We start from the raw sequence: 13492 nt of genomic DNA, 5'->3' as shown, positions 1-13492 counted from the left end.
AAGTCACTTGAAAAGTTCTTCAACATCACTAATCATCAGGGAAATGCATATCAAAACCACAATCAGATATCACCTCATGCCTGTTAGAATGGCTATTATCAAACTACCATCTGATCCAGCAACCTCACTTCTGGGAACATATCCAAAGGAAACAAAACCACTTATGTTGAAGAGATATCTATACCCCTATTATGTTCATAGCAGCATTACTCACAATAGCCAAGATATGGAAATAACCTAAATGTCCACTGATGGATGAAGTTGTGGTATATGAGTCTGTGTCTATACACACACATATACATACATACATATGATGTATGATGGAATATTATTCAGCCATAAAAAAGGAAGGAAACCCTGCTATTGTTACAACATGGATGAACCTTGAAGGCACTGTGCTAAGTGAATTAAGTCAAACAGAGAAAGACAAATACTGTATGATCTCATATGTGGAATCTTATTAAAAGAACAAAATTTAACTCATAGAAAAGAGGTGGGGATTGAGGGAGAGGGAACTGGACAAAGGTGGTCAAACAGTTCAGATTTCCAGTTATAAGATAAGTAAGTACTAGAACTGTAAAAGTACAACATGATGACTGTCGTTAAGTCTGCTCTACACGATATACAGGAAAGCGGTTAGAGAGTAAATTCTAAGAGTTCTCATCACAAGGAAAACACTTTGTTTTAGATGTTGGGGGTAGGAGTTTATTAATTAATTTATTTATTTTTGCTGTGTTGGGTCCTCGTTTCTGTGCGAGGGCTTTCTCTAGTTGTGGCAAGCGGGGGCCACTCTTCATCGCGGTGCGTGGGCCTCTCACTATCACGGCCTCTCCTGTTGCGGAGCACAGGCTCCAGACGCGCAGGCTCAATAGTTGTGGCTCACGGGCCTAGCTGCTCTGCGGCATATGGGATCCTCCCAGACCAGGGCTCAAACCCGTGCCCCCTGCATTAGCAGGCAGATTCTCAACCACTGTGCCACCAGGGAAGCCCAGGAAAACACTTTTTTTGTCATTCTCTTTTTTTAGTATCTGTATGAGATGATGGATGTTAACTACACTAATTGTGGTAATCATTTCACAATATATGTAAGTCAAATATTATGCTGTCCACCTTAAACTTAAACTGTGCTGTATGTCAAGTATGTCTTAATAAAACTGGAAAAAATGGCAGAGTTATAAACATTATTAAATTTTATTAACAAAAACTTTGTACATTTTAATACATGTGGAATTTTACATCTAAGTAAAATAACAACACATTCAAAATTTACCATTTATACAAATTGTTACAGAATAACAACCAGTGGGTTAAATAAGTAAAATAAACCACACTGATTTTTAAAAATTATCTACAAAAGATTTGACTTTCTTTAAAATTCCCCTGAACATATAAAAATAAATTAATTTTACTTTTCAATTAAATCTACCAATTAGAAATATTACAAATCAAAATATCAATGTTATCTTATGAATTTTTCACAATACAAAACAGATTCACAAAACCTTATTTACAGAAATGAGGTAAGAACTGTGCAATGTTTAACCAAGAGACATATTGCAGAATTAACATGTTCTTCCAGCTAAGTACACAGTGGAGGTCTAATTACAGCTGGGTCTTTTCCACTAATAATTCACACATTTAAGAATAGTTCAATGATTACATACCCAATTGTTTAATTTATACTCTGCTATACTGTCATACCAGGAGTGGGGCTACCCAACGTGAAAGGGCTGTAATACAGATTTCACCTGTTTCAGGAACTGCAGTGGTGGGTTTTTTGTCTTGTTTTGTTTGTTTCAAATCATTGTCAATAATGGGAAGTTGTCTAACTTAAGAAAAAAAGAAAATTCTTACCAAATCCACTCATTTTTCTTGTGACTCATTAGTGGATAAATACCCAGGTAATAGTTTTGCCTGAGCTAGCTACAGTGGCATAGAAAGTTCTTAATAAAGGCAGAACCATGGGGAAGGCTGCTGGTGCAACGCCGACTGTCCCTACTACTCCCAAGGACTGAGAGCGCAGGCTCAGCTGTCCAGAGCCACTTCAGCACAAGGCAGGTACTAACAGGCACTTGATTCAGGCCAAACCCTACCAGCAGTTTCAGAGTGGCCCCTCTTTCACTTTGAATTGAGCTGGTTCCCTCAGCAGCCTTAGAAATCACTGAACTCAAGCGTTCTTTAAAATATGAGTAGGTCTCAACACTAAAGAAAAAGCATTTAGCAAAAGAAAATTACCTTTAGCAGAAGCAGACATTTACCATCCTAACTTGATTACCAAAATTGGCCAAATCCCATTAGAAAGGAAATTTTTATAATAAAGATTGCCAAGTCCAAGTGGATGACCTATTTATTTGTAATATTTAACCAATAAAACTCCAGTAGAAGAAATTAGACAGTTCCTTGAAATTTGTTTTGACTCACAGAGCAAGCATACTGTAACTCAAACAAAAGATCATATTTCATGTTCCAACTTTTACATTAAAATCAAATGGTTTAAAAATGGAACAAGTGTTTAGTTTTGCTATTCATCTCTCCAATTTATAACAAAATTAGTTGTACACCAACTATATTAAATTTCTCTTAGGCTGATAAACTCATTGCATGTAAATTACTTCAATGACAAAAGTTAGCTATTAAATTTTCTTTCAAAATTCAAAAAATGTGGGTGAGGGTTGGGGGATATGGGAATTCCATTTCAGTGCAACAAAGCAACAAGAAAATCAATCAAAGCCTTACAAGAATGCTCTTGGGGCAATTAATCCTTTGTCGTGCAGCTGGTTTCTTGTTGCATTTCTTCATAGGTGTAGTAAGGGGACTGCAACAGCAGCCAGATGAAGTGCTAGAATAGCAGGATAGTCCATTTCTAGATGTTTCTCAAGTGTCAACTTTTTTCTTGAGCAACAGGCCCAGTTTTATCACTAAGTCTCTGCAGTTAAAACAAACAAAATAAGATGCATTAGCTAAATGAATTTTTAGCCCCCACTTGAGATAATATCCTCTTACTTGAAATTATAACTGAGATTAAAAGGTCATATATACGGTTATTCCTTTTTTTCTACAAGTCAGAATGGCTACTTTTCAGCATAATATAAAGACATGAATTTACTGCTAAACATTCAGTTGCTTTATATTAAATTCAGCAGTATACAAAGAAGTGCCCCTCTGAGGGAGGAGTCATAAGGAATGAATGTAGAAACCATCCCCCCAGATTGACTTTTCCACAGAAGTAGTAACACAGTAGAGTGGAAAATGAACTAAGAAAGTCTTGGGTTCTGATTCCACATGTGCTATGTGTCCTTTGAGCTTTAACCTCTTTGAATCTCCCTATTTCAAAAATGGAGGGGCTTCCCTGGTGGCGCAGTGGTTGAGAGTCCGCCTGCGGATGCAGGGGACGTGGGTTCGTGCCCCGGTCCGGGAGGATCCCACATGCCGCAGAGCGGCTGGGCCCGTGAGCCATGGCCGCTGAGCCTGCGCGTCCGGAGCCTGTGCTCTGCAACGGGAGAGGCCACAACAGTGAGAGGCCCGCGTACCGCAAAAAAAAAAAAAAAAAAAAAAAAAAAATGGGGTTACAGCCTATTAATATTTTAAAGATTGGAACCACGTATACTATCGTATCTAACAAAGATGGCTGCCACATAGCAGGATACTCAGAAATATTATTTCCCAGCCTTGCTTTTCTATGTTAATTAATATTGTTTATTTTATAGTGTTTACTATTGTGATTTTCCATTAAAAATACATTTCATATTGTATAATTTTTTTAACACAAGAAAAAACGGTTAAAAAATTCTAAATTAATACAGAATCAATGAAATTTTCCACGTCTGCAAAACTAGGTTTGTGATCATGACAGTATTCACAGTCAGGAAGTCAGAGGAACAGTGGGGCAAACAAAAAGCACTGAAGAGTTAATGAAACCCAATAATTCTATATTTTGAACCAATTCTTGTTACTAAATACAAACTAAAGTTTCTGAAAACTAAAAGCACAGTAAAGAGCAAACTTTCAAAGTAATGGGAAAGAGCAAACATTGTGACTTTTAACACCATTTTTTGCCAAGTCTCCCACCTCATTCTTTCCCTTCTTCCTTTTCCTGATGTCCAGTCTCCATTCTATATCCCAATATCCTTCCTCTAACAGGGTTCTGCCCTGAACTGGAATTTAGGGGAAACATTTATACTCCAGTAAAGTAGACCTGATTGAAGGGGAGAATTAATAGAAAGAAACAGCCTTAAAATGTGTGCTACTATATGTATAGTATACTGTTCCTGCACCCATTTTTATTTATCTTAACTTGTACATTGAAAGGGTAAGATGTTATCACTTACATGAGATTAATAAAGAATTTAAATTTCATTACAAATGTGATTATGATTTACTTTCTAGCAGGTAGAATAACTGGATTGCCCTAAAGTTTATATATTAATTTTATTATAAATATAATTCAATTTTAGCATGTCAGAACAAAATAATAAAAATATTCCTAAATTATCTAGATTATTTCTATAATTAAACAAATAGTTAAACAAAGATTCTCAAAACACCAACTACTATCTTCTGATTGGACTGTCCAATACCACTTACCATACTAAAACACATTTTCATTTTGAAAAATTGCTGAATTATAAAACAGTCTTCCAACCTTATGTGCAAATTCAAACTGATATACTTAGACGATATATATATTGGCTTAGGTCCTTTTTGTTTACAATATCCAGGTGCTGAAACAACTGGTTTTAAGAAGAAATTATCAGGGGGATAATATATTTTAAGGGGCGTGGGGAGGAAGAGAGGTGCTGGACAGTCATATCTGATTAATCAATAAAATGCGTTTTGGTATTTCACTAGCTGTAACAAAGCACAGACACTTATTGTTACCTTCTGACTTGCATTATCACCATGGATGGTGAGGAACGGGTTGGTGGTGGCTGGATGAAGCGGAGGCGCCTGCGTGCCTGCGAGCAGGTTGTTGAGGGGCATCTGCGTGGGTGCCGGGATCTGCAGCTGCTGGAGGTCAGGCTGGTGGTGCTGCTGCACCAGCTGATACAGAAGGGCCTGGTGCTGCTCCTTAGGTAAGAACATGCAGGAGAGGGTGAGTCCCAGTGCAGACCCGGCAGTCAGGACAGCCTGCTTTCTCTCTTCTTTGCTCTGATATTTATTTAAGTGACAGCAAAGCCATACTACTAAGAAAGACAACAAGAGTCTCATCTGGAAGAACACACTGCACTAGATAATAACCATCTACTGTAAAATGTCAATATCATCAGGGAATGGCTTTATTTTCAAAATGGGGCAAACAAACGTAGGAGACCCCTATTCATATGAGGTTGCCCATGATAATCAAGGAGAATGGCAACTTAGAGCAGCCACGTGACCTGCATTTGGCTTTAGAATGCACTGCATGGTGAAATCCCTCCCATAATTCTGGGAACTTAAAATAACTTTTAAAGTTCTCATTCATGCCAACAAAAAGAGTGCTTTCTTGATGCGGTTATGAGACCATGCCTTCCAGCGAGCACCCCTGAGCGCTTACTATGATGTGACAGGCACTGTTCTGACGTGAAGAAATGTTAGGAAATGATTACTGCCCAGGGTCGGGGGGAAACAGGAGTGTAAGAGAGAGGACAGCAGGGGCGGGGCGGGGGTCAGGGTGGTTCTCACTTGGACACAGACACGAGGAGACAAGGGAATTCTCTATGTGGATGGGGGGTGCGGGGGGATTCCAGGCAGAGAGAGTACTAGCCAGTGCCGAGGGGCCCCGTGGCACACCCAGCATGACCCAGGATGAGTAAGGAGATCGGGCGGGAGTGCAGTGGGCAGGAAGGAGGCCAGAGAAGGATGAGGGCCTGGAGTGTCGGCCGAGAGCTCTGGTTTTTCTCAAAGTAATGCGAGAAGGCAAAGGAAGGTTTTGAACAGAGGAGTGACACAACCTGACCTAGGGTTCTTGATGGATTCAATGTGAGGTGTCAGAAAAAGAGAGGGGTAAAGGAATAACTGCTTGAGCAGCTGGAAGGATGGAGGTGCATCAGCTGAGGTGGGGCAGCCATGTGGAGGGTCAGCAGTTCCGTTTGGACACATTATGACTGCACCATCTATTAAGAGAGCCAAGTGGTGGCAACTAAGTAAGCAGTGGATATGGGATCTTGAAATTCCAGAGAGAGGCCCTGGCTGCAGACGTCAGTATCAGTACAGATAGTATTTAAAGCTTTGCAGCTGGAGGAGATCCTAAATTCTAGGATGCTCTGAAATGAGTGGGGCTGAGAAGAGGAGGACCCAGAAAAGGAAGCTAAAAAGGAAGAACCAGTTAGGTAGGAAGAAAACCAAGATTATGTGGTATCCTGGGAGCTAAGGGAAGAAAGTGTTTCCAGTGGGCAGTAGCCATTTCCAGGTCCGGGAAGATGCCAGGCAGAAACGGACATGGCTGAGCACGGGGCAGCAGCTGGTCAGGAGGAGGGTCAGGAGGAGGGTCGAGCAAGAGTTTTTCTTAAGGTGGGAGGAGGGAGGTGCCTCACAGCACCATTCCTGACTACGTGAAGTTTGATGCTTGTAAATAAACAAACCTCACGCCACAACCTTGGCTGCAAAGGAAAGGTCAAGTCTAATCCACTCAGTCTTCATGGTCTCTGGGTAATAATTTGTGCTAAAAATTCCTCGATCAACCACGTTCCAGAAACGAGACACCTATATGTGATGTTATTAGAGTAAAATCTTGATTAACAGGAAGAAACCCAAATAAATTGAATTCCAGAACTTCATATGGGGATGAGGCAAGAGATAAGAAAACAAGATTACATTTTAGTGTAAGCGTTTAAGAATTTATATAGACCCTATCCTTATACTACTGTAAGAACAGTGACAGTGACCATGATGCAGAATTGTAAAACAGACATTTTCAATACATTTTTGACTAAAGCAAGAAAGTAGGTAGATGTATTTTAGAAAGAAGTTGCAAACAAAGGCTGAAACCCCAAAGTTAATTAAATGGGTAATGTTCTCCTAGCAGTGAGGTGTGCTAGACACACCCTCCCACATCTGCCTTAGTTCTCTCCCCTCCTCCAAGATATCTGTTCCATACCTTCTTTCTCTCCTCTAACTACAATATCCCTATCCCCCTCAGCTGATGACTTTAAATTCCCATTTAAAAACTGAAAACATTACGGGCTTCCCTAGTGGCGCAGTGGTTGAGAATCCGCCTGCCGATGCAGGGGACAGGGGTTTGTGCCCCGGTCCGGGAGGATCCCACGTGCCTCGGAGCGGCCACACAGTGAGAGGCCCGCATACCACAAACAAACAAACAAAAAAACTAAAAACATTAGAAGTGGTTTTCCTCAACCCCCTGTCATAAAACCCACCGACAGCCTCTCTGCCTCCCTCTTATCTTACAAGGGGAAGCTGCTCTCTCCTGAAGAGCTCTGCTGCCCTGGCATTATCCTTCCTCTCTCTGCACCAGAAAATTCCCTATCAACATATACACATATGCTGTCATTTTCAAAATGATTAGAAACTACCCCCCTTAGACCACATCTTTCTAATGCTAGCTGCCGATTCATTTCTCTGCTCTTTACAGTAAAACTTCTTGAGTTGCCTGCACCCCATCTTCGCTTCCTCTCCTATTTTCTTTCCAACCACTCAGTGAAGCTTTTCACTTCTCAGCAAAACCACGTTCTCAAAAAGCTCTAGACACCCAAATCCAACGGGCAGTTCTTACTTGTCTCACCAGAAGCATTCTATGCAGCTGAGTCCTCCCTTTCTTGAAATGTTTATTCACATGGAACTAGGCCACCACTCTCTGTGCTAACTCACTGGCCACTTTTTCCCTAGACCCTTGACTATATTACTCTCCTCCTCCAGGGTGCCCAGGGCTCAGTCCTGAGACATTAGATTTCATTCCCTACTGACTTCAGAGAATCCTGTGAATCTAAACATCACTGTATGTCATGTCACTATTGTGTTCAAAGCCCTACAATTACAGGACTTCCTTGGCAGTCCAGTGGTTAAGACTTCAAGCTTCCACTGCAGGGGGTGCGGTTCGATCCCTGGTCAGGGAACTAAGATCCTGCATGCCATGCTACGTGGCCAAAACAAATAACAAACAAACAAAAACCCTACAATTAATTCTTTAAAACTCTGAAAGGAAAAATGAGGATATACTAAAAAAGAGTTTTTTAACTGGGATAATTATTAAAGCTAGGCAATCGGTATACCATACTCTCTACTTCTGGTACACTTGAATGTTTATTTCCACAAAGAAAGGTTTTTTTTAAAAAAAAAATCACCAATGGCTTTCCATCACACTTAAGGTAAATCTAAATTCCATGCCATGGAGAGCCAAACAAGGCAGCCCACGCCCACCCGTCTGACTGCTCTCCTCCACACCAGCCCAGTCACACAGCACACAGGCCCTGGTCCCTCCACCTTGAGTTCATGTTCTCTTCCACCACCCCCATGTCAGAAAGTCATGCTCCTTCAACTTTTATTCAGGTGTATGCTCAAAAGTCACCTACTCAGAGGCTGGACCATCCTATGGCTCTCATCCGACTGTTATCTACCCCCTTTATCCTGCTTCACTTTCCTTCCCAGTACTCATCACTACCAAAAAGTGTGTATATATTTATCGTCCATCACCCCCATCAGAATGAAGCTCCATGAAAATACAAGTCTCCAAGAAAATACAGAGTCTACCAGAGCTGCACAGACCACGTTCTAGTATTTGTCGATGAATCAATATAATGTCACTGCAGCTACCACAGACTACACCACAATGTCATTTCACAAAGTGGGCAATCTATACCTATGCTGAATAGTTATTATAGCTTGGAACACTTGCTCCTAATAAAGATCAAGTATTATCAAAAGGAAGAACTTACTGGTGTGAGCTGTTGCGAATTTAACAACTGCTGGAATTGCTGTTGATGAAGAAATATTTGTCTTTGCTGGTCAGAAAGTAATCCTAGTCCTGAGGCACTGAAAAACAATGAAAATTCTTACTTTCTACTGTACACCTTTTAATGTTTTTTTAAAATGTAAAATGAACAACTGTTTCAATTTGATGTTTAATAACAAGTTTCTAACCATAACACTTTTTGAAAACAATGATGTACACATTTCTTTGCTCTCTCTCTCTCTCTCTCTGCACATATACAGGTAAACAAGAATTCACATTGTCAGTAAATGTTTTGTTTCCCTTTATATTGTAAACCAAGAAGGCACTCAGTTGTTTTATGGAATAAAAATTTACATGTGTTTATAACATGCACATGTTATGCACTTTATTTTTAATCATTCAAGGATAATTTAACCCACACTAAGTGACACATATTTAAAACAAAGAAAGAATCCAAACATACTACTAATTGATTTGACCTAAACTTTTTTTACGCTCCCAATGGTCGGTAAAATTAAGCACCAATGAAAAGAGCCAGAAGAAATAGTTTACTACTATCCATTGCAAATCCATTTAAAATGATTTATTCCTCAAAAGTATGTGCAATAACAACATGGCTTTGCCATTCAAATGAAATTCCACTACAGTGAAACAGCGAGTCTCACTCCCTGGAAATTCAAGATAAATATTTGACCTTCATCTTATATCAAAATCTTTGACAACAAAGCTAACAAAATTACATAGCTGAATTTTAAGAAACCAACATTCATATGTGATCTTCATTATAATATTACTTTTCTTCAGAATTTAAGACACATGAAGGCAACAGACATGGGGATAAGAAAAATTAGCATTTAAACACACATCACAGATCAAAACTGAAATTTTCAGTATAGAATATACCTAATGCTTTGTTACAAAAGGTGATTAATTTTGTTTTAACCTGAATTACTTAAGTGTCAAAAATAAATGGCTCTTGGTATAATATATTAAGTTTGGTGGTTTTTAATTTCTTAGAGTACATCTAACAAGGAACACATTTAAAAATCCCAATCTAAAGTATGGACAGCAGTGGTACCATGTTGCACTAAAAAACCCAAAAGGTATTTAAGTAAGTTTCTTACCTGTTAGTCAGTGTAGTTGGCATTGGATGTGCTGCATTAGGTGGTACAGTTGTGTGGGTGAGGGGGGTAGGGTTCTGGGATATTGTGACAGGGGTCTGAATAACCCCATTTAAAGCTCCTACAATGCCATTAATTGCCAGTTGGTTACCTGGCAAAGCTCCAATTATTCCACCCACTCCAGGCACTGCAGGAATGGTGGATGTTACAGTCTGCATTCCACTAGCCAGTGCCCCCACTGTCACACCATTGACCTGCTGAACTCCACTGAGGCCTGAGCCCTGCTGAGCTGGACTCTGCCCAGCAGGAGGTGGAGTAGAAAGAGCTGATGAGCTGCTGGTGCTTTGTCCACTGGAGGTTAAGTCCTAACGTAAGAAAGAACAGAAACTAAGTTGTAAACAACACAGCAAAACTGTTTAAAATAATTTTAAACCATCTAATGTGATATACTACTGTTCATAAGTGAAACACACAAATGAAACTAACCACATCCAAATTACCTGATTTAATACAGGAAGAGAATTATCAGGTAGAAAGCTGTTTCCTAGATGAGGGCTCTTACTGCTGTTCAAGGAATCAGTAGTAGGAGCTAGATTTTAAAAGACAAAGAAAAAGAAACCTATTTACCTGTTAAATTACATTATGTGTAAGATTAAAGGCTTGTCTAAAAAAGCTTACCCTGAAGCCCGCATTAAAAACATTTAAATATTAAGCCTTGTTATTCTTAAAACCAATTTGAATGAAAAAAATCTTTATCTGTACTGAATATCATGGCTTTAAATCAATGAAGAGATCATTACATATTTAAATTTTACCATTAATTTCTGTACTAAAGAAGTTAGAGCAAATTCAAATTGAACACTGAACAGGATTCTTTTATTTTTGAATTTTATTTTTTATTTTTTTATACAGCAGGTTCTCATTAGTTATCTATTTTATACATATTGGTGTATATATACGTCAATCCCAATCTCCCAGTTCATCCCACCGCCACACCCCCACCACCACTTTCCCCCCTTGGTGTCCATACATTTGTTCTCTGCATGAACAGGATTCTTTATGCTCCTAGGAAAAAATTTATCATTTCTTTTCTACATCTGCATATAACTGGTGACCAGTTATTATGAAAAAGATAATGGAAGTCCATCCTACTTCCCTTAGGTCCACAATAAATTCATACTTACCATTCTGTGCTGAAAATGCATGCACTGGATGAGACGGGCTGGGATTTGTTGTTATTGTGGGGAAAGGCACTGAGAGCTGTGCATTCAATAATTGAAGGCGTTCCTTTTTGGCAGTCAAGTTTTTAATCTGTTCCTCTAATCTTCGATTTTCTACTTGAAGTTGGTGTAATGACTTCAGCATTCCTAAAACTAGCAGACATTTGAATGGTTTTTAATAAAGAATTTCATACACAGGACTAGGTATTTTATGGACTTAAGTGTCAATAACTTTAGAAATAAATTAAAATAGAAAAGTAGAAATTCTATAAAGCATTTCTAAGTGACTAGGTTCTATTCCTAAATTTCTATGTAGATATAAATATACCATAATATATTTGTACCTATGTAAGCATAAAGGGATACTGTTCCTAGATATACCATGTGGAAACTCTGTCGCCACATACTAAAAAAACCCCCACCTAGTTCAGGTAATTTCCATTCTCAAAGAAAAAGCATGAGAACACTTTATTTTCATCAAAATAAAAACCTAATTAAAAATTCAAAGTGCTCGTCATGATTTTTCATTAAAATCATATTTCAAAGGGCAAAGAATCACATCAATATCCTTCTCCACAAATAAAGAGCACAAGTATTTGTTTGCTGCTTGGTTGAGTTAAGCAAGCCACCTGACACAGGACTAGGAAGCCCAGCTGCTAGGCCTGTGGATCCACACTCGCCCAGCAGAGAGCAGTGTGTGTGCACCGCAGCCCCGCTCCCGGCTCCGAGGGAAGGCGTGTCATCTGCACACAGGCTCAGCTTCTGTCCTGTCTCACCACCTCAAATACCCGTTTCCATTCCTGCCACGGCTCTCAGACCTCTCGACACAGCAGAGAGAGAGGGCTGTGTGATGCTGCGGTGATGGACACTTTAAAAGTTCTAAGTATTAAAAAGTTGTATTTGTTTAACATGCCCTCAGGGCCTTGAAAACACACAACTCTACTGGTACAGACACATTCGGTCATTTCCCAAGGATTTAACTTTTATCCCTCCTCTTCAAGATCCCACAAATAAACCCTTAGTATACCCAAGTGAGATGCAGTAAGACTAAGCTAAACCTGTCCTCCAGCTATCATGTTCAAAGGATTATCTCGGCATGAATTTCCTCACAATTAGCATTTTTTGTCAGAGTACCATTCATAAAAATACCAATTTATGGCACCTGTGTAACAATAAGCAAAATATTTTGTTTTGTTTTAAAAAAATAAAGCAGGGCTTCCCTGGTGGCGCAGTGGTTGAGAATCCGCCTGCCGATGCAGGGGTCACGGGTTCGTGCCCTGGTCCGGGAAGATCCCACATGCCGCGGAGCAACTAAGCCCGTGAGCCATGGCCGCTAGGCCTGCGCGTCCGGAGCCTGTGCTCCGCAACGGGAGAGGCCACAGCAGTGAGAGGCCCGCATACCACAAAAAAAAAAAAAAAATAAAAAATAAAAAAATAAAAAATAAATAAAAAAATAAAGCAGCAAAAGCTTATACCTCCCACCCCCAAAATGATTAAAAACCAAACCAAAACACCTATTATTTCCCCCAGATATATATATATCCTTAACATCAGGCCACTTCTCTAGCTAACAGTATCTGTAGTAACAGTTTTTGTTTGGCATTTTTCACCCATGGCTCTCCTTAATACTTAAAATTGTAAAGATACTAAATATGTATATGTAATATATATTACATAATTTAGCAAGTAATTATTCTCCTTTCTCACCCAAATTGTAAAATCAAGAGAGTTGGCCATACTTGACTATACACAATTTTTAAAATAAATTCTCCAAAGGTGAGCAAGTTTGATTCAAACAACTAAGCTAAAAGAAGCTATAACTCATATTTTAGTAAAACTTAAAAAGTGATTAGAACAAAGTACAATGGAGAAACAATGTATCAATATTTTAATAATTATAAAAAGTAACAAAAACCAGTGAATTCTATGAGCCAGGCAACGTTTTTTATATAGTCTGTCATTTAACCCTCATAACAATACTATGATATAGGTACATTATTATTCCCATTCTACAAATGGAAATCTAAAAGCACAATGACATTAAGAAACTTGCCTAAGATCACACTGTTAATAACAGGTAAAAACAAAATTCAAGTCCAAGCAGTAAACCTGTAGCATTTGTTCTATTGAGCCACTACATTACACTTTCTCACCATATTATGTAAGACATGTCATAATTTCAATGCTATTCTTGATGAAGTATGACTTCAACATCTATCCACCTAACTGTTCATCCATCCAGCCGTCCATCTGTTGATCTTTCTTTA

General features: G+C 39.1%; 1 protein-coding gene across 1 annotated transcript in view; it reads right to left on the bottom strand.

Moving 5' to 3' along the window:
- Nucleotides 1–1169: 1169 nt before the first annotated feature.
- The window catches only part of MLLT10 (MLLT10 histone lysine methyltransferase DOT1L cofactor), a 282550-nt gene continuing 270227 nt past the window's right edge, over nucleotides 1170–13492 (bottom strand). The window contains exons 18-23 of the mRNA XM_067030386.1: nucleotides 11190–11378; nucleotides 10506–10594; nucleotides 10009–10370; nucleotides 8868–8964; nucleotides 4879–5067; nucleotides 1170–2926 (exon numbers count right to left, since the gene is read on the bottom strand). Of these exons, the coding sequence (XP_066886487.1) occupies nucleotides 2882–2926; nucleotides 4879–5067; nucleotides 8868–8964; nucleotides 10009–10370; nucleotides 10506–10594; nucleotides 11190–11378 (971 nt within the window). The 3' untranslated portion in view covers nucleotides 1170–2881. The remainder of the gene's footprint in view (nucleotides 2927–4878; nucleotides 5068–8867; nucleotides 8965–10008; nucleotides 10371–10505; nucleotides 10595–11189; nucleotides 11379–13492) is intronic.

The sequence above is a fragment of the Kogia breviceps genome, chromosome 3, assembly GCF_026419965.1.
Source record: "Kogia breviceps isolate mKogBre1 chromosome 3, mKogBre1 haplotype 1, whole genome shotgun sequence".
Lineage (NCBI taxonomy): Eukaryota > Metazoa > Chordata > Mammalia > Artiodactyla > Physeteridae > Kogia > Kogia breviceps.
This window is presented reverse-complemented; position numbering and strand designations above follow the sequence as displayed.